At 37.8% G+C, this 27884-nt stretch overlaps 1 protein-coding gene across 1 annotated transcript; it reads right to left on the bottom strand.

The window, feature by feature from the left end:
- Positions 1-1471: 1471 nt before the first annotated feature.
- BTC (betacellulin) lies at positions 1472-21625 on the bottom strand. Its single transcript, XM_026679812.2, has 6 exons — positions 21107-21625; positions 15199-15297; positions 10258-10363; positions 9253-9399; positions 7128-7235; positions 1472-5970 (listed from the first exon to the last, which is right to left on the bottom strand). Exons 1-5 carry the CDS (start codon positions 21150-21152, stop codon positions 7130-7132), a joined length of 504 nt encoding a protein of 167 aa, XP_026535597.1. The 5' UTR covers positions 21153-21625; the 3' UTR covers positions 1472-5970; positions 7128-7129.
- Between the last annotated feature and the right edge of the window lie 6259 nt (positions 21626-27884).

Here is a 27884-nt window from a genome sequence, read left to right as displayed (position 1 = left end):
GAATGGTTTTTTCTTCATCCTGATTGGTTGGGAGTCTTGGTCTGTGTTTATTGGTCTTGGAGTTTGCTGTGTTCTGCTTGATTGGTGTTTCTAATATCTTCTGTCTGTTTTGTGGCTTTTTTTGTGTCTTGATTGGCTGGCAACATTGTGTTACTTTATTGGGAGGCCTTTAGTGCAGCTTGGCCGGGTAAATGGATGGCTATCATTTGTTAGGAAGCTAGGTTTCATCTGGGTGCCTGGTTGGGGTGTGTTTGAGCTGGAGGTATCGGGGGATCTGTTTGTGCCCAGATGTTTGCCTGGCTTGTGGTGTGGAGATTTTTTGTTTGTGAGTGCAGGCTTCCAAATAATTGACAGTCTGGTGGAATCATCTCTTCTATTCATGCTTTCAGGTCTTTTTTCAATCTCTATGGCTTCTCTGATGATTCTGTGGCTAGGGTTTTCTATAGTGGCTAGGGAGATTCTGCTGATGAGATTCTGCTGAAACGTTGCTACAACTTTAAAAGAACAACTACAATGACGTGGGAAAATACACGAACAAAGCCGATATGCCATATATATATATATATATATATATATATATATATATATATATATATATATAGTGAGGTTTTTGCGGGTATTTGTATGTGGATCTTTGGTTATTCAGGTTTTCTCCCGCGTAAAATTGAAAGTATTTTGGCGACGTTTCGACGAAATCTCATTCGTCATCTTCAGGCTTGTGTCTTCGGCTTTGTGCTTCTTGATGCTACCACCATACTTCCACGTAGAAAGCAGATTCACACCCACACAGATGATGAGACATGACCACGGACCAGAAGCCATACCGCAGCTGCATCACTACCCGCTTCAAACCCCTCCGACCCATACATGAAGCGAACAGACGCCCAACATGAAGATGTGGCATGACCACGAATGCGAAACCAAACAACAGGATCACAGCTCACCAACTCAAATCCCCCGACAACTAAGACTAACCTGAGCACAACCAAGCCCCCACCTGAACAGAACACACCCCCAGCCAATCAGAACACAGCCAAGCCCCCAACCAGTCAAGTCGCACTCCCACTGGCAGTTAAAAGGAAGCAGCAGCTGCAAGCTCACATTACTCCAAGAAGCACAAAGCCAAAGACACAAGCCTGAAGATGACGAATGAGATTTCGTCGAAATGTCACCAAAATGCTTCCAATTTTACGCGGGTGACAACCCGAATAACCAAAGATCCTATATATATATATATTCAGCTTTGTTCGGGTATTTCCCACGTCATTGTAGTTGTGCTTTTAAAGTTGTAGCATAGCGTTTGGCAGAATCTCATCTGCCATACAGAAGCCTGATGATAGCAGATGAGATTCTGCCGAAACGTTGCTGCAGCTTTAAAAGCACAACTACAATGATGTGGGAAAATACCCGAACAAAGCTGAATACCATACATGTAAGTACCCGCGAAAACTTAAGAAAACAAATATATATATATATGTATATGTATGTATATATGTGTGTGTGTGTGTGCGTGTGTGTGTGTGCTTATTAATCTTTGTAGATTATCTTCATTTATATTAAAATTCACTATATTCTTTCAATTTCTTTAACCTTATAGGGAAAACTTATTTTATATCCATTTTAAAACTCCAAATATTTCTTTTAAAACATTTCTAAAGTTAACAAATTCTAATAGTTCCTTTTTTAAACTTCCTCTTAACATAGTTACATTCAAATTCCCTTTCAATAAAAGTTAACTAACTTTAGGAACTACTCAAGCAGTACATATAAGAAAAACAATTCAAATTCATTTTATAAACATGGAATCATACATTGGAACTTTCTTTCAGTTACATATACCAGATTTTTTACTCCATCCTTACTCCAGTTAGCTCATTAAGTCACTCTTTCCAACATGCCCTCATATATTTAAAAAAAAAATCTGGAATGTCTATCAAACAAATATAAATTTCTCTTTTGCTCAGGAGATTCTTAACTTGTTAGTATCCATAAAGAAAAAGTCCTAAACTTCTGCTCTTGCGGATTGTTGATTTAATTGAAAGAATTTTCTTTCATTTTGCTGGAAAGCTTGCATTTAAACCATCTCATAATTGGTATAATTGTTTGGTATAAGATTTGTATTCTAAAATTACAGTTATGTCCTTTGCATTGTTAAATACTTGTGGAATATCCTTTGTGGTTTGGTTAACTTTCTGCAAATAATTGCATCCCTGGATTATTCAACTTTCTTCTAATTATTTGAGTAATTTGTTTTTCTTGCTCCTCTTTAGAACATAATTGACCTATAAACTGATTTTTTTTTAATTTAAACACTTCTTGAATATAACTTTGGCAATCTGATGCATTTAATATTTCTTCATCTTCCATTCTTTAGCTCCATTTTATAATTAAAGAATAGACTTTTACAAAACAAATGGTATTTCCTGGCCAATCGGAATTCATTAAAATCAGAAGATTATAACCAACAACAACAAATAGTCCAAAGTTACAGATGTTAATACCAACATCAAGTAAGAGTAGCAAATTCATATAAATGACAAAATAAAACCACAAGTTTTTAGATCCTTATGTTTCTCCATCAAAGTTAAAATAAAAGTACTCCACACTTCCTTATTTTAGTTCATCACCAGCTGCCCTCTTCCTTGTCATTCAGCAATAAGGAAGTCTCAAAAATGGTGCAGATTTTCAAGAAGGAGTAACAGGCTTTGACTGAAAAGAGTCTCTTTTACCTTATTAAAGATAATAATCTAATAAAGTTTTTAAGAAAGCCGTGATTTATTGCGCATTTGAAAAATAAATTCCAAAACAACTGCTTTTTCAACAGCAAAGTTGAAAACAGACCTGCCCCCAGCTGAATGACTCACTGACTGCTCTGAAGCACAACTCCCCAAATCTTCTGCAGACAGCTATTGTATGGAGGATCTTGTGGGATGATTCCAGGACTCTTCCTAGTCCAGGAGAGTCCTGTAAATGGGGGGAACATAGTTTCCTTGTTAGTAAATTGAAAATGCTTAGTCCAGAGAAAACTCCCTTTCATGGAGCTTTTTCCCCAGATTGGTTAGTCAGCCACCTTCACCAGAAGCCACCAACATCATACAATTCTATAAGTTCTAGGAAGTTCTGAATATAGCTGATAACCGATATGTGTGAATCATAGACATCATGATAAAGAATACTAGTAATATTTAGGATTTTGGTGTCTCTCATTATTGTCTACAGATAAACTACATAAATATATCTTCTTAACATTGTAAGACAGTCACCCCAAATTTGGTAGACATCAAACTACAATTACAAAGTATAGTTTACAGATACAATTCATTCAAGTCAAAAGGCTTTCTTAATAACTTGTAAGATTTATCATTCCTTTCATATTGCTGAACACAATCTAAGTTTCTTCTCTTAAGTGCTGTGGAAGAGTGATATGTTTCATAAAAAATAATAAAGACTCCCATCCCTTCATATATTGAAAGATATGACACATATTGAAGCATTATATACAACATGATGCCATAATTTATATATTATATAAATAAAATATTTATATTTGTAATAAGATTTGCACCATGTACATGAACAATTACATTTTAAAAGGCATTTGGAAATCACATTGTGCAACTCCAGGACATCAGATCAGGTTTGACATCAGGAACCAAAACAATTAGTTGACAGCAGCCTGACCTCCAAGGTCCTATTGTATTATATGCTGTAAGTGACCCCAATGCAAAGTCTGATGCCCGACGTGATGCTACAAGTTTGACAACCCTGCTCTGGAGTCTTTGCCTATAGTGCAGCCATCAAGGTACAAGAAAGAGGCCCAGTGGCAGGCCAATGTGAAAGCGGTGGTCTGCTGTACACACTGTGGCAACTGAGATCTGCCAAAGTGGCCTGTGGCAGAAGCTGAAGAAAGTAATCACCACAACTGTGAGCCATTGCAGAGACGCAGCTGCAAAGCAGGCTAAGATTATCTGGGAGAGGCCTGAGCCCTAATGGGACAAACCTAGGTTAGGGCTGGCCCCAGACCTGGTAGGCCTATCTGGCCTTATTTAGTAAGCTTTTAGCCTACTGAAATATAAATCCTAGAGTCCATGGAGGGAATACAAAGATACTCCCTCCTCCAGTTAATTGGGAAAGCAAGAGTAGGCACCTAGACCAGTGATGGCTAACCTTTTTGGCATTGTGTGCCCCATGCACGCACGTGCCCATCCCCAAAATGCAATGTATGTGTCTCCCCCATGCATGCGCCCTGCCCCCTGCACATGTGCCCTCCCCCATGCATGTCACACATCCCTGAGCATGCATGCACATGCATACATGTCCCCCTACATGTGCATTCCGCATGTGCCCATCCACATGTGTCCTGCCCCCCGGGCATGCGTGGCAGAGACCTGAAGACCAGTTGGCTGGCGGGAGGCACGCGTGCATGTGCAGCGGAGCTGAGGTGAAATACTCGCGTGCCTACAGAGAGGGCTGTGCGTGCCACCTGCGGCATGCATGCCATAGGTTTACCATCACAGACCTAGACCTTTACAGTGCGATATGGAGAGTAAATTACATTATGTGCAACCAATATACCAACAAGCTATGTATGACTTCACATGTATGATGCCTTTCTAAATCCAATCTAAAGCATAGACTCAGAACAGTGAAATTTTGCAAAGCCATATTAATATGGTTATAGTCCACCTCTCAGTAGAGATAACAGCAAAGCTAAAGGTAAAAGAAAATAGATAGTTCAAAAAGGCCATATAAAACATGAAATCACCAATTTAAATTACAGCTGTGGAATCCTTGGTGCTCTCTGAGCTTGTTTACAGACATTTTGCTATCTGAATATGTAACATCTTAATTGCTACAAGGGAGTAGAATTTACTTTCTATTTATATACATTCAGTAGCCTACCAACACCAATAGGGCAAATTACTGGATATAAACAGAGAGCAAAGCTCATTCTCTTCTAGTGCTGAAAATATTACCTGCAAGCAAACAACCAAGCTCAGAGAACACCAGGGACAGGGGTGGGATTCAAATTTTTAACAACTGGTTCTGTGGGTGTGGCTTAGTTGGTGGGCATGGCTTGGTGGTCATGTGACTGGGTGGACATGGCTTGGTGGTCATGTTATTGGCTGGGTGGGGCCAACTCAATATCACTCACATCGAGGCACGCATCTCCTCACCTGGCCTCTCATGACTGTGGGGATGCTGCACCAGTCGTAAGTGTGAAAAATGGTCATAAGTCACTTTTTTCAGTGCCATTGTAACTCTGAATGGTCACTCTACACAAGCAAAGTACCAGCAAAGGAGGGGGGGAAAACTCCAGAGAAGTTCCAGAGACAGGAAGTCTAGTCCTGCCAAGAATGTAATAAGGGTTAACAGAGAGGCAGTTTCTGTAAGCAACACCAGAATGTTTCCTTCCTGCCTTCCTTACAGGATTAGGCCAGTAATTTCTTCTAATAACCAGTTCTCTGAACTGCTTAGAATGTTAACAACCAGTTCTAGCGAATAGGTGCAAACTGGTAGAATCCCAACCCTGACCAGGGACTCCACGGTTCAACTCAGAGTTATTGATATTTTTTTCTATTGATAAAAGTATAGCTATTAATGAAACTTTAACTAAACATAACTGCCCAAGTGCCTATTTTAGTTACTCTAGAATACGCTATACTACTAGACATTTTATCTGTTTTTACTGCAGATAAAACACTAAGTTCCTTTTCAGATTGACAAATTGAAGAGTGTTAAATTCAAATACTATGCTTCTAAAATCTTTCAGACATATAAGAAAATTCCATGATTCCCAATACTATCACCACTATTCTCATATTAATAATAGATTTTGGCAATGACTGAAGTTATATACCCATGTTTATTTTTTCCTTATTTATTTTCATATCACTAGTCCTCAGGAAAGCCATCAAAAAGGAAAAGGGCACAAGACTTTGGAATTTGCCAGCAGGCACTTTTGTTTACCTGTAGAGTTAAGAAAGAAAGCAGTTATTATTATTATTGTGTAGTTCAGATACTCATCAGATGTAAATACCTCTGATCTTTGCAGTTGCTTATTATGGGTTAAGCATACAGAGAACTACAGACTTATTTCTCATCATTCTGGTGCAATATAATATATGATAAGATGAAAAGATTTCTGAAAATTATCCTATCCCAAAAAAGTGAAAGCACAATAGTGTAGTTTTTCAGCAAATCATTGGGCTCATAAGAATTACTCTTTTTTTTTCACCCTCTGATGAAGAAAAAGTCACAGACAGATGGCAAAGTGAATTCAGGTGAATTTGGAGTGAATATGATACTATCATCCACATGTTTCCTTTTTGTAAGTGTCTGTCAAGGGGTGGGTCTGTTTTCTTTTACATCCTCTTTGACTACTCACTTTTCCAGAACTTTTGCATGTATTGGAAGAATAACTTCTCCATTGCTTTCATTTACAAATCAAGCTGAGCAGAGGGCATATGTGCAAAATCCCTTGCTATGGGTCCCAAAAGGGAGAGGCAGTGCAGGCCAGGCAGGTTTCTCTTTATATGACCTTCCTGAATACTGAAATTGAAATGACCCTGCTATACTCTTTCTGAAGGGGCTTTTTTCTGCCGTCATAACAACAAAATATTCCTCATTTTCTCATTTAATTTTCCTGTGTACTTTCTCAATGGAACATATGTATGTAATGTAAATAAACATAATCCATTTGGGGTGGGATGATTTGCTTTCTCCTATGTGAAAGAAAATAATATTTAGGAATAAATAAACCCTCAATCTAGAAAAATATCTTAAGAAACAAAATGAAGTCATGTCCTGATTACATTTCCAACAGTATTGGCTAGTAAAAAAGGAGATTATAGCCATTATGTCAATAAGGTACCAGTGAAAACAATCAGTTAATTATGAATGATTTGCCTGTTCACAAAGAGAAATATTACTTTCTCATTACATTACCATTAAAACATTCATTTGATAAGTATCATTCAGTATAGTAATCCTTTAAACTAAAACAAACTTATATTAAAGAAAATATTATGAATTCAAATAAAAATAATATAATTAATTTTGGAAATAAAATAAATTATCCCTCATTTTCACATTTCCAGCATGTAAAGTTTCAGAACCTTCTTTACCTTCATTCAATATCCATATCATGTGTATCATCAGTTTTCATTGGCTGCTGATTATCACAAGTCCCGGATTCCTCCTGTTTCCTCTTTCTACGTTTTTTCCGACAATAACTTTGAAAGGAAGTAAAAAATTAAGTTACAAATTCATAATGCAAATTTGTTAGCTATGATCAGGAATTATTTAGTCTAACCAATATTTTGTAAACAACTGATTTCCAATAAAACTAAGTAAGTGTTGCAAGTGTATGTCTATGATGAAGGAGAATGTTATCTCCAACTAAAATCAAAGCAGAGCAACATTTGCGTTCAGGTCAACTCAAATGCAGCTGTGTGATCTGTGACCTGCTTCATTCATCTCTGAAGCCCTGTTCTTGTCTTCAGGTAAGCAGAAGCTCTACTAGCCATCCAATGGAGGTCAGAGGGAACATGGAAAGGACTGTACACATGATCCTATCTACTGTCAAGTCTTTATATATTTAAAAAGAGTAATAATGAAAAATAGTCTTGTATTTTTGTTAATTTTCAGCTCACGAAACCAGTATCTCCAGTGTATGAATGAATGTTCATTGAATGTTCATTGACTGTATTAACTGGAGAGGTTTCTTAAATGGAGTGCCACAGGTGTTGTTTCTAGAGTTTCTGCTCTTTAATAATTTTATAAACAGCTTGGATAAGAACTTAGAATGAGCTAGGGAATCCCTTCCCCTTCAAATATTGCTGATCCATAATTTCTAATAGCCTGAGCCAATATGACCGACACTGAGGAATATTAGAGTTGTCATGAAGATTATTAGAGATGTCATTATATACCATCACAGAGATTGTCTATCACGGGTTCAGAAAAAAGGCTACCAAATTTGCAGCTGATAAGCTGAGAGTAATAATTAAAACCAAAAATCAAGAATCAGTACATACTGATAAGTCCAAATCAAAATTATAAAAAGGATAATCTGTAACATATTTTAGCTATAAAAATTATATACATACATAAAATACATACATACATACATACATATGCTAATCCTAGGCAAGATCAAAGGCTTCTGGTCCAAAATTCTACATGGGTTAATCCAGATATTATGGATCATCCATAACAGAATGTAAGTTAGTAGTATAATATAGCTATTGAAAAAGCTGAAGCTCAGATACTTTGGCACCAAATGAGAAGAGAGGACTCAGTGAAAAAACTTGATGCTGGGAAAGATTGAAATCAAAAGGAGAAGGGACAGCAGAGGATCAGATGGTTAGATAATATCATTAACATTGTGGGCACGAGTTTGAGCAGGGTGACGATGGAAAACCAGGGGACCTGGCATGCTATGGCCCATGGGCTTGGGTAGAGTCAAACAGGACTTAGCAACTGAACAACAGGAATATGCTACCTAAGTTACATAGAACAGAACATAATAGAGTTAGAAGGGATCTTGGAGGTCTTCTAGTCCAACCCCTTGCTTAGGCAGGAAACCCTATACCATTTCAGATAAATTTTATCCAATCTCTTCTTTAAAAACTTCCAGTGTTGGAGCATTCACAACTTCTGGAGGCAACTTGTTCAATGATTAATTGTTCTAACTGTCAAGAAATTTCTCCTTAGTTCTAGGTTGCTTCTCTCCTTGATTAGTTTCCACCCATTCCTTCTTGTCCTGCCCTCAATGTGCTTTGGGGAATAGCCTGACTCCCTCCTCTTTGTCGCAGCCCCTGAGATATTGGAGCACTGCTATCATGTCACCCCTAGTTTTATTTCTCTGCCTATTTATTATATTAAAAAGAATTACATGGAATTTATTATTTATTTGGAGCAATAGTGTAACAAAAGTATATCTAAAAGTATCTAACCCACTAAAAAAAAAAGCTCTTCTACAGCTTTATATAAAGGAACAATATTGGAGAATATATTGTATCAACATAACTAGAATTAAGGAAGAAATGTTACCTCAATGAGGAATAGTAAATTCAGTTTTATTTTCTTCGTATATATTATGCAAGCGTGTGGGAACACATGCACATGTGCGTTTTATACAGTATTAGAAACTTCCAAAAGTTATAATTGCTAAAGGCTGATTAACTTAACCTTTGTCATTTCATGAAAATACATATAGAAGCCAAACTTTCATTGGGGCATACTCACTGAGTGCAAGTGCAGATATATGCAATCAGGATGATAAGCATTACCATAACAACTATCAAAGAAACCACCACAACTTGACTTTGATCTCCTCTTAGATAAAATAAGTCCAACCGCTCGCATCTTTCCCCAGTGTAGCCTTTCTCACAGCTGTAAGAAATATAGAAAAAAATGTTTTGCAAATCAGTTTTTTGTTTCCTTCAGGACTGAAGTATATTTCTGCAAACTAGCACCTATCCCACACTTGTGACTAAAGCAATCTTTCCTAGCCTGGTTCCTTCTAGATGACTTGGATCACAACTCCATCACTAGCCATGCCAACTGGTGACTATGAGAACCATAACGTGACACAGTTGAAAGGTACAGATTGGGAAACCTAGGATAGATCTGCAAACGAACTGCACATGCAGATGAATCTTAGGGCTTGAAAACTGCCACCCAATGGAATTCCTGATCTAGGAAATGCATTCAGGGAAATACCACCTGAATGTGGTAGTGTTTGTCAACCTAAACAATTTAGGTTGTTGGAAATACGAGTTCTTAGAAATTTAAAACTATGAACTCTTTCCACACAGTCTCCATTGATATATAGTGGGAGAGGCTCTGCTTTGCATCTTCTGAAGTCTATAATCTATTCTTTGGTCCTTTTGATGTTCAGAGTAAGGATATGACTCTTGCACCACAAGACCAGTCTGAGAACCTCTGACCTATAGGCCATCTCGTCTCCTCCTGATATGAGTCCCACCAGCGTGGTGTCGTCTGCAAATTTTATTATAGAGTTAGTGGGACAAGAGGGAGTGCAGTCGTGGGTGTAGAGTGAATACAAAAGGGGGCTCAGCACACAGCCCTGTGGAGAGCCAGTGCTGAGAGCAAGAGTGGAGGAAAAATAGTAGATAACAGATTCAAACAAATACATATTTGGCCTGAGCATATTTGGAGATATTTGGCCATTAAAGTCATGCTCAGGTTTAACTCTTGGGAAAAGGCTTGTTTGGTTTTGGAACCTACATGCAGGATGGAGTTTGTACTGCAACAACATAGCGGCATCTTCCCTTGACACAGAAGTACTTGTACTCTTCAGGACATTCGGAAAAATGCCCACTCAATCTCAAATCTAGAAATAAGAAAATAAATATATAAATATAGTATATAATATATTAGGTTCTACTTAAAATACTTGTTCACCGGATTACTTGTGACTAACTTTTTCCTGCTGTGCTATTTTTCATAGTTTCCTCATTTTGAAAAATGTTTTCAGTAATCGTATTTCTTAATTCTTTGAATATTATTTTGAGTGGAAAATTCCACATAGGTCTTCGATCTTCATTTCAATTCTGTGTCCAATTCAAAGATAGCACATAGGGTTTTCAGGAGCAATAAATAAACAATAAATGCATATCTGCTTAGAAATAAGTTTTAAAAAAATTAAAAATGTGTTGAATCAAATGAAAATCCCATCAAGTCCAACGGTTTGTTGCCAACATTGCTCTCTATCTTCCCTACAATTTTGTGAAAAGGCTATTACATCCATTACTGGAATAATGATGCAGCCGTGATGACTTATAGCTGTGAAGTAACTTAGTGTTCCTTTTATTATTTCTTTAATTTCGCTTAACTGCAACACAATCAGAGGTGGTATTCAGCACATTCTGACCAGTTCTGGAGAACCAGTAGCAGAAATTTTGAGTAGTTTGGAGAACCGATAGAGGAAATTTTGAATAGTTTGGAGAGCTGGTAAATACCACCTCTGACTAGCCCCGTCCCCATCTATTCCCTGCCTCCTGAGTCCCAGCTGATTGGCTGGATCTTCTTTTGTTGCCCTACACAGGAGAACGGAGCTGGAAAGCAGGTTAGTGGGGTATGGAGGGAATGGAGATTTTACAGTATCCTTCCCCTGGAGTGGGGTGGGAATGCAGATTTTACAGTATCCTACCCCTGCCATGCCCACCAAGCCATATCCACCAAGCCACACTCACAGAACCGGTAATAAAATTTTTTGAATCCCACCACTGAATACAATAGAACAATAAGGTTGGAAGGGACCTTGGAGGTCTTCTAGTCCAACCCCCTGCTCAAGCAGGAGATCCTATACCATTTCAGACAAATGGATGTCCAGTCACTTTTTAAAAGCCTCCAGTGGTGAAACACCAACAACTTTTGAAGATAAGGCATTCCACTGGTTTATTATTCTCAGTGTCATTGTCATTACTTTCTCCTTGATTAATTTCCAACCTTTGCTTCTTGTCTTCCTTCTAATGCTTTGAAGAATTGGATGATCCTATTTTCTTTGTGGCAGCTCAAATATTGAAACAATATTATCACATCCTTCTTTTCACTAGAGTAAACATACACAATTCCTGCAACTGTTCTTTATATGTTTTAATCTCCAACCCCCTAATCATATTTGTTGCTCTTTTCTGCATTCTTTCTAGTCTCAACATATTTTTATATTGTAATCATCAAAACTGGATGCAGTTTTCAGTCTAGTCTTACCAAGGCCTTATAAAGTGGTACTAACATTTCATGTGATCTTGATTCTCTGTTAATACCACCTAAGATTGCATTGGCTTTTTTGGTGGCTGCAACACACTCTTGGCTCATATTTAAGAGATTGTTTACCAGAACTCCAAGATTCCGCCACAGTTATTGTATTGAGCCAGGTTTCACCTGATCTGTACTTGTACATTTAGTTTTTCTTGTCTAAGTGTGAAATGTTACTTTTCTCTGAAATGTATTTCATTTTGTCAGATGGGGCCCAGCATTCAAGTCTGCTGAGATCCATCTGGATCATGAGCCTATATTTGAGCCTGTTGACTATTCTTCCCAGTTTGGTGTTATCTGAAATCTGATGAGTCCTTCTTCTATTCCGTCTCTAAATCATTTATGAAGATGAACTGAAGAATACTGAGTCAAAGACAGAACCTTTGGATACCCATTGCTTACTTCCCTCCATGTAGAGGTAGCTCAGTGGAGGGATTCAAATAATTTAACAACCGGTTCTCTGCCCTAATGACTTGCATGGGTTGGGTAGGTGTAGCTGGGTGGTCATGTGACTGGGTGGGTGTGGACAACTCACTGTCACTCATCACACCCAGCCCTGTCTTCCAGCCACTCTCCCTTTCCCCAGGACTTGGACCTATATGCAACACCTCCAGAAATGAAAGAGTTAACCAACCCTCAATTTTCTGGTACAAATGCCCCCCCCCCCAGTGAAAGGATGGGAAGAGACCAGCAAAGCATTCTGCTCCCATTGCCTAGGAAAGTAAGACATTGGAGGCTGAGCTTATTAAAAAGCAATATATTGTGTCATAACAGCCAACGCTTCACACCTAAGGAGGCAGAGCCAATAAATCCTATTGACTCCTCAGAAGCAATTTACAATTAAAGCCCATTTGCACCCCTAAATAATAAATAAATAGCAGCAGAAGAAGGATTGACAAGACCTCTGTCCAGGCAATTCTGAAAGAGACTAAGCTAAAGCTAGATTAACCCCTTCCTTCCTTCTTTCCTTCCTTCATTTTTTGGCCTGATTTCGGCCATTTTCTAGGCCATGTTTTGGGTCATTTTCCAGGCGATTTTTGGCTGGTTTTTGGCTGGGTTCTTTTGGCTGGGTTTTTTGGGAGGGGAGCATTTTGGGGCCCCTTTTCACTGAAAAATAGCCAAAAACAGCCTGGTAAATGGCCTGAAATGCCCAAAAAATGGCCCCCAAATGACCCAGAAAATGATCTGGAAAACAGCCAGAAAATGACCATTTTGGGCCACTTTTCATCCCATTTTTGTCCATTTTCCAGGCCATTTTGGGGCCATTTTTGGCCATTTTGGGGTCTGTTTTCCTCCCCCAAATGGCCCAAAACAGCCTGGAAAACAACTGGAAATGGTCTGAAAAACAGGCAAGGGCAGGGCCAGTCAGTGGTGGGATTAGCTGGTTCATCGAACTGGGCAGAATTTTAACAACCGGTTCACTTGAACCAGTCTGAATCGGCTGAATCCCACCTCTGATGTAGCTCCATTAAACATTGAGGTATTGCCTTCCTCTTGTCTTCCACATGATTCCTTCTATTTAGATGAGTTCTATTGAGGACTAGATGTTGAGTATGGTTGGTCAGCCAATTACAAATCCATCAGGTAGTGCTCTCTCTTGCATATTTTTTCTAGCTAACCAAGAAGTAGATCGTGGTCTACTTTGTCAAAAGCCTACTGAAATCCACATGTACTAAGTCCACTGCATTTCACTGGTCCATTAATTTAGTCACTTTGTCAAAGAATGAAATAAGATTTGTTTGGCATGACCTGTTTTTGACAAAGCCATGTTGGCTTCTGATTATAGCTTTGCTTGCCTCTAGATATTCTCAGATTTGTTGCTTGATTATCTTTTCCAGGATTTTCCCAGGCATTGATGTCAGGCTGATTGGTTTGGAATTTAATTTAACCACATCAGCTCTTTTCCAGTCCTCTGATAATTCCCTGGTTCTCCAGAATCTTTGGTTCCAAAATCCCTACTGCCAGTTCTTGAAGAACTCTGCAGGTCGTGTTGATTTAATCTTATCTAGTGTGAACAAGTCTTCTCTTATCATTTTTTTTTTGCCTATTTTAATTTGAATTCCTAGACTATCTTTTATGGTTCTGTTTTTGGTAGGTTGGGGTATTTTTGTGTGTAGACAGATGCAAAGAAAGAATTAAGTAGCTCTGCTTTCTCCCTGCTCTCTGTCACTTCCTTGCCATCTTCTCCCATTAGTGGACTAATTGTTTACTTGACTTTTTTCTTATTTTTCATATTTTGAAATAATCTTTTCTTATTATTTTTGACACGTTGCAAATCTTAATTCATTCTGAGCTTAGCTTTCCTGGTTTCATTTTTGCAGATTGAGGTTATATGCTGATATTCTACCTTAGTTTTGATTGTTACAGCAAAGACAACTGATGAGTCCGAGCTGCAGAGTATGAAATATAAATAATTGGAAGAGAGAAAATCAGGGCAGAAGAAAGGGAGAGAAATGATTTTATATTCAATAAAGAAGCTTGACAAGATACAACAGGAGCAATTTAGAAACAACTGATGGATGTTAAATAAAACAGATTTATCAAGATGGGAAATAAGCCTAGTGAAACTTTGAACTGGATGAGAAATTAGGCAAGGCAAAAGTTGAGAGAGATTTAGATCTTACATTATGCAAAGTCTGAACTGGTTCTTAGTGATCTCATCAGCAAGCAAATATATAGAACATGAACATATTTCTTTCTCTAGCACGGCAATAATTACATGTCTTTGATCTATTCGACTTTATATTTGTTTTGTTTTTCCCATGGGTTACATCTACTCTGACACCTTTGAAAATTCAAAAACATTTGCACCCTCAGACTCTTCCAAATCCAGATAATTTCCATTCTTGACAACTGTCTTGGGTTGGGTTAAAAACTGCACTACTGTATTAATATAATCTTAATGTAGATTCTGTTTTATTAAGGTATTATCATTAATTGGACAGGAAATGAGAGGCAAATAAATTTCATAATAAACAGATTCAAATGACGGTCAGTAACTGAATGTATGCATATATATTTCTTTTAGGAATCATTAAAACATGATATATTTATAATTAACATATTGCAAAATAAAAGCTTACTAATTATGATTGCCAGTTTCCTAAAACATTGTGCATTGTTACATGTAATTACAATGGAAATTATGTATTTATTAGATTTCTCTCCTGCTTTTATTTTCTATATAACTCAAGATGGCATAGATAGTGCTAGTTCTACTTATTTCCCCCATAACAAATAGGATGGATTCATAGTCACCCAACCACCCCATACTCAAAGGGCAATTAGAAGTCCCAGTCTCTTAGTTTCTAGTGTTTCACCTTAATTACATCAATTAATTAGTTGAATGTCTTCCTCACCATTATTGAAAATCAATGCCATTATCAGGAATTACAATCCATCTGTTACCTGTACATGTTCCATTCGTGTAATCACAGGAAAGCTTCTTGGTTTCCGGGCTGGCTGTTGCATTTTCACTGCTAGTCACAGAGCTGAAAATGACTATGCCTTTAGTTGGGGAAGAGAAGGCGGCAAATCATTTCAAAAGTATATTTCAAGTAACTAGACTCAAATTACAATAATACTTCTACTAAGTGTACAGCTTGTTTCTTGTTTCTAAAGATACAATTCCCTTAATCATAACAACTAATGTGGGTTTTGTTATGTCTTAAGAAAAAATTCAGTTTGAAAAACTTCTGAATGGCATATTGTAATACTCTAGATCAGTGGTCACCAACCAGTGGGCCGGGGACTACTGGTGATCCACGAGAAAATTCTGGTGATCCTCAGAGAAATATCACCCACAAAGTACCCCCCAAAGCAATTAATCCAGGCTGTGCGGGAACACAAGGCTGCACCGCCCACATGGCCCACAGGAATGCAAGGCTTGCATCACTTGCATTGCGAACAACACGAGGTAGTGAGGGGAGGGGGAAAGGGCAGAGGGGGAGCTTGCCCCATGTGCCCCACACGCCTGGCCTGGTCACCAGGCTGCTTCTTTCTGCTTCTCTTCTGCTTTTGGCTGCACGCAAGGAAAGCAGCAAAAGTATTTTTTTCTCTCTTCCAAACTCCACCAGAAACGAGTCTTTGGGACCTTGCAAGTCCTCCTGCTCCAAGAGGCTGCGCCGGTGTGACAAGTCTCACAAAGACTCATTTCTGGCAGAGTTTGGGGGAGAGAAAGAAAGACTTTTGCTGCTTCTGCTGCTTTCCTTGCATGAAGCCAAAAGTGTTTATCTGTCTATTTGTCTGTCTCTCTCTCTCCCTCTCCCTGAGAATGGAGCTGGAGACAGTATCTTGAGATCCCAAATAAAGAATGATCGATCGGTAGGAAAATGGGGTGGGGAATTTTCCTGCAGACAATTTTTGGGATTTTCCCAGGGTCTCTGCTGCTTTCTGCAGAGACCTTGGGAAAACGTCAGCAAGCCACCATCAGTAAAAATTCATATTAGTGGTCCACAGGATTTAAAATTATGAGTTAGGTGGTCCCTGAGGTCCAAAAGGTTGGTGACCCCTGCTCTAGATCCTTACCTATGTTCAATAAAGTTTAAAAAAAATACCTCATAACATTTGCCCTCAACTATTTGAAAGATCTACTTCTCGTAGCATATTAACACACCTTTGCTTAAAAAGCTAACAGAACTTCCCCAGAAAAGGAAAAGCTGAGTGCTCATTTTTGCTCCACATATTTGCTCTTTGAGAGAAACTTGACAAGATTTGAAGGGGCTTTATCAGATATACAAAAATAGAGCATTAAAAGTCATGGAAATAAACAGTATGTGCAAAGCATCAATAAATATGCATTTATTTATATTATTTATTTATGTTCATATTGTAAAAAAATTAATGCAAACATCAGAAGACAGTAGCAATTTTCCTTATTTACTTAAATTGATAAAAGTACTGAAATTTTGTTCATATTATAATACATTTTAGAAACAGAAAAAATAAGATATATTGATAATTTATTTCACTTAGATTTTGTTAGGTTTTCATGTAGAAGATTATAATTTATTACTTCCATTTTTCACTATGATAGATCTGGTGATGTGGTGGCTCAGTGGTTAAAATGCTGGACTGAGTACCATGCAATAGGTTGAGCTCCTACCTTCGTCCCAGCTCCTGTGAATCTACTGGTAGCAGTTCAAAAGTATGCAAATGTGAGTACATAAATAGAGATAACAGCCTCCGTGATGTCATACTGACCACATGACCCCAGAAATGTCTTCCGACAGCCTTGGCTCAATAGCCTTCACACACACATGAGCACTGCCCCCTACAGTCAGCAACAACTAGCAGAGTAAAATCTTCAAGATCTCCTTTACCTTTTTATGTCCAATTTAAAACTACTAGAACTACGTACCTTTCCTCTAAAAAGTAGCTGTTTATGCTTGAGACTGGTTTTCTAAAAGCTATGAAACTGTCAGATATACTAGAATGTTGTTTACAACTGATTAAATTAGTATTTACCAAACTTAATTTTCCCCACAGAAAATAGACTATGTTACTATGTATAAATTTAGCTATTTTAGCTAATTTAGCTACAAATAACTTTGGCTATTTTCCCTGCTGAAAGTTCCAACATAAGACAGCAAATCACATTAGATACCTTTATTCACTAATTCCAATATAGCCTTCCAAGTCAGTCTACAATCATTATTATTAAATAATATTTTCACCACAGGAGGCCTCAAATAAACATGTGTAAGAATTTCTTCAGCTGGTGACCCGGAATTAATCCTCAATCCCCTTTATTAGCTCTTTCCAAAAGAGTTTGTTTGTTTGTTTTTAAATCAGTGTTAGGCTCAGATATATAGCGTATCAATTGTACAAAACAAGTTCCTCTTACTAAAGCTTTCTTAGAATGAATAGCAATGTTTATAAATTATTCTTTCCTCACCCTTATTCTTGCCTACAGGATGCAACTTATCCAAATACTTCCAATTTTGCACACCTACATGCTCTTTCACAAATGTGCATGCATGAAGAAGCCACTCAAAGTAAAAAAGATGGCTGCAGCAGCAGAAAATTTTTTCCCCTGGAAGCAGTGTTGTTCCTACTCCCATTGAGAAAGCTGATAAATTGATGGCAATTTCAGGCTCTTTTAAATGATCAATCTTTCTAGATTAGTATTCAGTAAATAAATACAAACTGCCAAATATCAAGAATATTTAATATAATATAAATATTAAAGCTCAACAAGAAATATTTAAGCCATGAATTCGGCCTCATATAAGAAATCTGTAATAAAAAAGAGCTCATAACACCAAAAGATAATTAATGTTTGCAATAATTGGTCAATCTCTAACTTCTTGTTTCAGGCACATTGGGATCCCAGTTTTCAGAATTCTTAGCCAGCATATTTAAGGAAAATTATATTAGATTATGGGAAGTGTTATAATTCCAAGTTTGGTAACTTAAAATGAGAATATTCTTAAGATAGGATCATACTTACAAAATGCTGTAACAGAAGTTTAAAATTTGTCTCAATTATGACAGATGTGCAGAAAAATAGTACAAGTAACTTGGTAAAGTTTCTAAAGGTTTGATTAAAATATGATGTATCATTAAACTACTTAAATTTCACATATGTAAATGAAACAATCTAATAAAATACTTACTGGTAAAGCCAATAAGTTCCACAGGTATTTAACTAAGCAAGGCCTGCAATCTTCAGAAAGAAGCATAATTCTGCTCAGACATCTGACATATTAAATATGAAAGGTTTTTTATTTTTTAAATATAGAGTGGATATGGTACTCGAAATAATAATTAGAAAATATAGATATTCAGTTCAACTTTGAAAGTAAGATAGTAAATAAGAGGGGAAAATATTGAACTAAATATGCTTGAAACACAAAGCCAGAAATATGACCTATAGTTTAAATAAAATTATCCATATTAAAATTTCAAAACAGGTATCTTTTTGAAGGATACAACAATTAACAATGTAATGAATAAAGAAATAAATAAAGAAGCTACCACACGTAAGGCTGAAAACAAACACAAATATTGCTAATATTGGCATACCACTATCTCAAAATTACCAACACAAATTGGAAAAAAAAAAGATTGTGCTGGGCCCATACATGGCTGAAACTTTAGTAGACAGGGTACCAATAAAACAGCTGCACCTGTACAAAAGCTGTGCAGCTCATTCTCTCTCTCTCTCTCTCTCTCTCTCCTGCATGTTGTATTCACCTGCTTCTCTGTGAATTAAATGTTATTACTTATAAATTACAGAAAATATTAATATGTTTAAAATTTCTATCTGTTATAGCATAACAGTATAATTACTGTAAGTTATAATTAAAATGGAATTATCCTCTTTCTCACATTTCCCTTTTTCCCTGGCTCAAGTCACAGCTCTGTTTATTTCATTAATTGTCTTGTTACCTCCTTTATCTTCCCTAGGTCTGTTAAGCATTTCATCACAATACCTTAATGTGAGATCTGTGGGTTGGTAGACTAAAGAAGAAATATCCTGGGGGGAAAAATATTGTAGAATACAGCAAACTACTTCCACATTATTGTCAAAGAAGCAATATGAATGTCTCCATTTTGTCTCCAGCAGTTGAACTCCATTATTTTGGAATACTTATACAATGGACATTATTCACCAGATATTTTGTCCCGAAAGTACACTTCATTTCCAAGCAAAGCAACAACACAGCAGGCTCCCAACAAAATAATTAAGTAGGAAGGCATGGATGTTTTTTAACAGTGTGTTTCATCACTAAGTGTTGACTACTAGTATTAAAACATTCCAGGAGTTCCAGAAAAACATGTAATCCAGTTAAACCACTTGCAATATCTCAAGGCAAGTGCCATAGAACTAGAAAATATTCCAATATTTACACTGGTATCAATATACATAAATAATGTGATGTTTAATAAAATTGTCAGAAAGTATTTACCAAAAACAATCAGATAAACAAATCCAGACATATGTTCTGTAATGCCAATTATTTTCAAATAACCCTGATTCTCTTTTGCTGAAAAACCGATACTATGAAATGTCATGAGTTTATAAATACAAAGTTATAATATAATGCAAATTAGTACCATAATTATTTTCAATTCTCTATAATGTAATAGATTGTTAGTGATATTTAGTGATACGATTGCAAAACTTAGATAATAGACAATATAACTTAATAAATCCACAAGCCCACATTATAGCAAAAAGAAATAAGAAATGTTTATACATAAGTATAAATAGTATAAAATATGCACTGGAATAACAATTGAAGTGTAAGCACTGTCAAAATGGATTGTAATATACACAACATTTTCATTTTAAATATTTGTATTGTATTTTATATTTTAATGTTTTAAATTTTCAATAAAGATTTTTCAAAAGAAAGAAAGAAATGTTAAAAACATATTTAGGCTGGTTTGTGATTAAACCAGAGCAGTCTTCTTTTATCTTTTACCTTGTTTCAAACTGTCCTGGATTCTAAGGCCCCTTAAAATAAACACACGGGATAAAAATAGGCACTTAGGCACTAATAAGTATCCTGGCAAGCAATGCTGTAGCAAGGCAGCCTAATCTAATTGATGATATATTTTGCACAGGAAAAAATCCCCCTATGTCTGATTTCCCTTGTCATAAAAAAATTGGGTATTATAGCAAGACCTGAAGGAAGGAAAGAACGGAAAAGTCTGATTTATCATTAATGAGCAAGGTTTTTCAGTTGATGGAATAGATTTGACTATATTCCAAGAGGACAGGGATGAAGTCTTGACAACAGCAGCCTAAGCTATCCTTCCACAGAGATTCTGGTCTAAAAAAAAAAAGATCTCTCTTTGTATTGCAAAGTCACAGTCATAATTGCATGCACTTTGTTGTTCAAGTAAATATAAGATATGGATAAGTTGTTATTTTTTTTTTCCTAGCAGAGTTCCTATCCAGGACAAGCAGCAACACTACAAGTGATGCCAAACCTGCTGGGAGTTTTCTTATTAATTTACTTATTAAATTCATATGCTATTGATTTATTTAATTTATATGCTGCCTCTCTCACTCATAAGACAACTCTTACAAGCTTATAAATTGATTGGAAATCCCTACCAGAGAAGAAAAATACTGACAGCAGGATTTAATTACAAATGCCATTCTCTTTTCCGGCAAGGGTCCCAGGGCATAATAGTTGCATGACTTATGTCAGAAAAAGCGCACCTGTTGAACATTTGCCTGTCGTGAAGCTATCGAAGGGTGTTCTACGCAAGAACAGGTGCTCGAAGGGTGTTCTACGCAAGAACAGCCAGGAACCCACCCGATAACCGTGGTAGGTAGAAAGGAAACATCAATCCTCACCCAGGAACAGCAGAGGGCCAGAACCCAGAAGCGCGTCTAAGGCCATCAAAGCCGGGCTTTCACCTCCACTAGCCAGCGGACAGCAGCAAGTTACACGAAACAGCCACCGCCCCACAACTTGGAAAAATCAGGAGGCGCCGCTCAGGCGGAAAGGCGCAGCCTCTCCAGCAACCTGAGACATGGGTTCCTCCGCCTCCTGCTTCTCCTGCCTGGAAGGCACAGGGTTGACTGTTCGCCGTCCGCCCTCTTTAATGCCCCGCGTTAAACTTCAGCCATCTCTGCTGCTCCGGAATCGTTCGAACCCACCTGGCACCCTTGCTGCTCCTACTCCTCCTGGCACGGACGGGGCGTGGGTTGGCGTCACCCTCTTTCCTTCAGGGATATAGGGAAATTTTCCCAGTCCCAGAACAGGAGTATTACTTCTTGCTCTTGAAGTATTTACGCCACCAGTCAGACGTCTCCTGAAGACTTCCGAGGCGATCATATCAGGAGCAAGAAAGGGGCGCGAGGAGGGGGGACACGGGACGGGACTAAAGGATGCGCTCAGTTGGTCAGGACAGGATCAAGGCAGGATCCAGCCCTAACTGCAATGGCGGGAGACGAAAGCGATGAGAACCAAAGATCATGTAATTCAACTCAACCCTTTGGCTGAATTTACTGCTCAGATTATTTAAACTGGGGAGCCTTAATCAAATCAATGAATCTGAACTGTGATTCCATCCTCCGGAGAAAACACCTTTGTGGATCTCGCCTCAAGAAGCATAGTGTAGAAAAGAAACAGCAAAGTTGACCTATAGGAAATTATTAGAAAATCATCAAGGGGAATTTTTAATTGGGGGATGTAAAGAGACCAATTAATTGCAGAAGGATATAGCTATAAATGGTTTCCTATCTGCAGTTATCAAAAGGATTCAAAGTGGACAAAAAGATTTTGGCATGGAGAGAGAATATAAAATACAATTGTGCACTAATTATAAATAACTAGTTGTTAAAAATTGCACACTTTCGTTGAAATTTAATACAGGTTAATTTAATATAGGTTAAAGAATGTATGACTAAATTTTTTGATTATAAAATACAGATTGATCAATGAAAAAATGTGGTGAAAGGAGATGAAATTTATTGTGTTATGATTTCAAAGATAATATAAAATGATATGTAATTAAAGATATATTTCAGAGATAATATATGTAATGTACCTTCATACATTCTAGAAATTATCTAGAATGTAGAAAGGTACTTCAAATCTATCATTTCATCATGCTTGGTGAATATGTAAGAAAGCTAAAAAATATTGAATTCAAATACATATTTTTATATAGAGGTTTTTAAATAGTAATATTCAGTTGAAAGATTTTTTATTTTTAGGACTAATGAATATACAGAAAAAATCACAGATGATTATTTCAGTATATAATCACTATGGAAAGATTATTACCTATCCATAAAGATGGAAAGATCGAAAGCTACCAGCTATGAAGGAATGGCTGACAAAATTGAAGATCTTGCTGAGAGGGATAAACTAATGTAGACAATGTCTACATTTAATGGTAACTAGAAACCCCTTGTGGAGTCTTTTTGCATAAAAATGATTAGAAAAGAACATGTTGCAGAAAGAAGAGAATAAATAAAGAGAAAGATTAAGATATAACTGTATTTACAACTGCCGTGAAGAATATTGGAAGTCTATATATATCTTTTTCTTTCGCTTCTATTCTTTTACTTTTTTTCCCTTTCTTACACTGTCTTTTATTCCTTTCTCTTTTTCCCCCATTCTTTATATCTATATTAGATTAGATTGAATTTGTTTTTATTTTCTTTTAAAAAAGATTTAATAAAAAATTATGGTATATAGTTTATATACTGTGTTTCCCTGAAAATAAGACCCAGTCTTATTTTATTTTGGACCCCGAAATAAGCACTGGGGCTTATTTTTTTAAATCTTCAGGAGGTGGTGAGCGTGGGAGCTGATGGGAGTGAGCATGTCCCTACCGCCAGCTCTACACTCTGTTCTACCATCTGCTTGCCTGCAGCGGTAACAGTCCAAACTCCCTATACGACTCGCCCTCCGCCCTCCCTGTCTGCTGGACTTGCTGCTGCTGGGACACTGGAGCTAGAGTCTTGTCACACCAGTGGACCTGCTTGCAGAAGAATGCCATGAGGCTTGTCGCACCCGTTGGAGCCGCTCATGGTAAAATGCCACAAGGCTTGTTGCACTGGTGGAGCCGTTTGCAGCCAGATGGTGCATGGTGGTTGTGCCATTGTGCACATGAAGGGTGGCACCAGCACAATGAGCTGACAGGTGTTCTGCCATGAGCGGGATAAGTGGGTGCAATGTGCGTGTGGCCTTAGCTTGATTTTTACACCTGCGCCACCTCATACAACCAGACAGCGGATGAGGCTTAAATGGGGCTTTTTTTTGGGGGGGTAGGGCTTATATTAGATGCAGGCATGAAAATTAGGCTAAGGCTTTTTTCGGGATAGATCGTATTTTCGGGGAAACTCAGTACTATATAAATTATATAGGTATAAATATTACAATATAAATAAAATTGCTCATCTTTCAAGTTTATTCTTACTACAGTTTGCAAGGACCATTGGTTGTAGATCTTATATCTAAAAGTTTTTGCAGGGAAAATTGGGATTGGTAAAAGACTTCTATCTCATCAGTTAAAATAATACCATTCATTGAGTACAGTAGTCTATATCTGTTGTTTAATTATTTACATTTTAGATTTAGACTTGAATCCCATTTTTTCTTCAGGAGTTCAAAGTAATTTAGATAGATATTTCTCTTCATTTTATCTCATTTTAACTCTGTGAGATAAGATGGGCTGAGGAAGTTTGACTAGCCAAAAGTCATTCACTGAAAGTTGACCTGAATTGTGGTACCTTGAACCTTTGTCCAATACCTTAAACATTACTATACAGTACAAATGCTCCATCTTTTTAAACATGAGACCATATACTTCATTTAATAGATTACAACAAATTTAATAAATAATACATGAGACTACATAGTTCATTTACTAGAAATGGAATTGTATCATTGTTATACACCATTCCAATATTAGGTATAGTTCTGAAAGAATTAGACATAGGGAAAATGATTTGGAATTGGAACTGATCAATTGTGTCTTATTTAAACTATGTATATAAAAATAGCTATGTGTGTATTTGTGTGTGTGTCTGTGTGTGTGTGTCTGTGTGTGTGTGTGTGTTCCAGCATAACTCTTGAACGCCTCAAGCAATTTCAACCAAACTTGGTACACAGATCACTTACTCTCTGGAAAGAAATACTGTGGGGGTAAGACACCCCTAACACCCCTCGGGGGGGTGTTCTGTTAAGATACAGCCTACACAGCATGGTGGAGTTGCCATGGTAATGTCTTCACAGTGCTCCACAAGGGGGCTCCCTCTGGTAAGGGGGAAAATCCAACATTAGAAATTACATTTGGTCCAGACATTTTCAACAAGGCTTTGATTATTCTTGAGGACAAATGTATGGCCATGTTCAATAAACATTACTGCAACTTGGCCTGCCTGCACCACTATGAGACCGACATGACATACATCATACAGATTACATATGAGAAAAGAACTACAACGTTGAACAGCTTAGTCGTGCATATATCGCGGACAAGAAGCCATTTCTAAATCAAGATCAGAAAAAAGCATACCAAATCATCACAGATCAGCTAGCAAAACAACAAAGTGGTATCATTTTTCTTGGCGCTTCTGGGGGCACAAGGAAAACATTTTTAACTAATTTAATTGTCACCTAAATCAGGGCTCAGGGAGAAGTTGCTCTTGCCATCACCTCTTCAGGAATTGCGGAGACGTTAATGGAACAAGGGAGGACAGCCCATTCCGTTTAACTGAAGGTCATGTTTTGGATCACAGGCCAGCTATCTTTATACTCTTGATATTGTGTGTTGGAATGATCTGGTGTCCTTTGACTTGAAAAACCAGGTAAAAAAAGGAAAGAAACAGCTCAAATGCTGAAACAGAGGTTGTTTCTATACAACTGTTCTTAAGGGTAATATATCTAGTAATTTGAAACAACTGGAAAAGGTAGGATAAGACTTTCTGCATCAATTTCTCTGCTAAAGCTTGCAGTGAAAACAAGGTAGCATTTTGGGAGAAGACTAAATAAAAATACTTTAATACTAGTATAAGGGAAACATCCTGAACTACCTTAGAGATGTAAAATTGTTTTTTAAAATGTGTTGGTTTTTTTGTAACTGTCTTTTTACATATTACATCAGGGGTGTCAAACACAAGGCCCAGGGACGGATCTGGCCTGCAATGTGATGGGATCTGACCAGCGGATCTGTCCTGGAAAATGTAAGGGGCTGGCCCATGTTGCTTCCGAGTATTATACAGTATATACATATTCTGAGTATTATATACACATAGTCAAGCACAGAAGTAGAAGGGGAAAGGGAGAATGGTGAGAAAAGAGATAGAAAATAAATGTAGTTTTCATATAGGTCATAAATCTGTCAGTAGTGTGAAGTAGAATTTTCTGCATAGAATAAAAGTTAATAAATGTAATTTGTTAGAATGCTTTGAACTTCATTTTAACCCCTGGAAAATAGTGTTGGATCTATGTATCTAAAATAGCATATGAAGCTTTTTAAATCTTAAGTGGAAACATGTGGAAAACTCTTAAAAACATCACTGGCTTCAGCAAACCTCCTTCCCAGGCAGAAGGAAATCAACAACTAGCAGATGACCTGAACGTGTTTTACTGCAGGTTTGAAAAGAAACTACAGCCACCTATCTCCACAACCACATCTCAAACACACCAGCAACAGCCAAGCCTCCTACAACTGGCCCCAATCCATTGGGCTCACAACCTCTGGTGATCACAGAAAAAGAAGCGCAAGATCTATTACACAGACAGAAGCCAGGAAAAGCACCAGGGCCAGACAAGATAACTCCTCCTTGTTTAAAAGTCTGTGCTGACCAATTGGCCCCCATCTTCACCCGAATCTTCAATAGATCACTAGAGATGTGCTATGTTCCTTCCTGCTTCAAACGTTCTACCATCATCCCAGTGCCAAAGAAGCTTTCCATCAAGGAACTGAATGACTACAGACCAGTTGCTCTAACATCTGTAGTTATGAAAATATTTGAAAGGCTTGTGCTGTCCCACCTGAAAACCATCACAGAGCTGCTGTTAGATCCCATGCAGTTTGCATACCGAGCAAATAGATCGACAGGTGATGCTGTTAACATGGCTCTGCATTACATCCTACAACACCTTGAATCTCCAAATACCTACGCAAGGGTCCTCTTTGTAGACTTCAGTTCAGCATTCAATACCATCATTCCAGACACTCTTCTAAGTAAATTAAACCAACTAGCAGTACCTGAACACACTTGTAAGTGGATAATAAGCTTCCCAACAGACAGGAAGCAGCAGGTGAAGCTAGGCGGAATCACATCCGATACCTGTACAATCAGCACAGGAGCCCCCCAAGGCTGTGTGCCACTACTCTTCTCCCTATATACCAATGACTGCATCTCAAATGATTCATCTGTTAAAATACTGAAGTTTGCTAATGACACAACAGTGATCGGTCTCATTCAAGACAACGATGAATCTGCATACAGACAGGAGGTTATACAACTTGCCTCATGGTGTAACCAGAACAATCTGGAACTGAACACACTCAAAACCGTAGAAATGGTGGTAGACTTTAGAAGAAACCCTCCCATACTACCACCTCAACACTGTTCAATTATTTACAAAGTGTACACTACTTTTACTGTTAATCTTCTCATCACTCCTTATCACCCGTCCCCTCCCACTTGTGATTGTAGGACTGTAACTTTGTTGCTTGTATCCTTACAATTTATATTGACTTGTTTCCTAGTATGATTTGATTGTTGATTGTACCTTCTGACTATCATTAAGTGTTGTACGTTATGATTCTTGATTCTTAATGAATGTACCTTTTCGTTATGTATACTGAGAGTATTTACACCAAGACAAATTCCTTGTGTGTCCAATCACATATTCCAATCAAGTATTCTATTCTAAAAGTGCTTCAGAGGAGAGACTAATGTGCTTGCTTGCTGAACCTTCTAACTAAAGAAATTCTCCCTGAACCTGTTGGCATCTTCTTAACTCAATTATGTATTTTCCTAGGACTACCATCAAGGATAAGGTGCAGCTTCTGAAAAAACTTCCGGTTTGTCGGGCTTCGCGAGCGGCAGGGATTTGCGCGAAGCTGCGCGATCCCCTGCCGCGTTTAGCCGTTTTTGGGGCTCCGACCCAGCCGGGTACGGAGCTAGGCTGCCCTGCAGGGGCAGCTGAAGGTAGGGGGATCCGGAGAAGGGTTTGGGGTGCTGCAGACCCCCTCCCTGGCCGGCAGAACCCCCTTTTCCCAGGACGGTGCAGCGGCGGTCCGTAATGGCCGCCACAAAGAAGCTGGCAGCCGGGTAAGAATGCGCAGGAGGAAGTGGAGAAAGTGATTGAGAGGAGAAAGTTTTTCTTGGCTCCTAGGACTCTAAGACATATTTAATAAAATTCCTGAAAAGTATGACTTTCTGAATAATACCTGCCAGAAGAGGAAAAAGCGGCTGCTTGAAGGTGCTGAAAGGATAGCTTTCCCTCTTTTCCCACGGAATAAATAACTGGATATTAAGAAACCTATTTTTTAGGTGGAAATTGGTTTTAAGCGATGAGTGGGAAGAGAGAGGATTAAAAAGAAAATATTTGTATGCTAAGATTTGTTGGAGCAGATGCCTTAAGGATTTGAAGACT

This window comes from Notechis scutatus, chromosome Z (assembly GCF_049901735.1).
Source record: "Notechis scutatus isolate UNSWTSFEM ecotype Mainland chromosome Z, rNotScu1.2, whole genome shotgun sequence".
Taxonomy (NCBI): Eukaryota; Metazoa; Chordata; class Lepidosauria; order Squamata; family Elapidae; genus Notechis; species Notechis scutatus.
The sequence above is the reverse complement of the archived record's forward strand: the minus strand, read 5'-3'. Positions and strand labels throughout refer to the sequence as shown.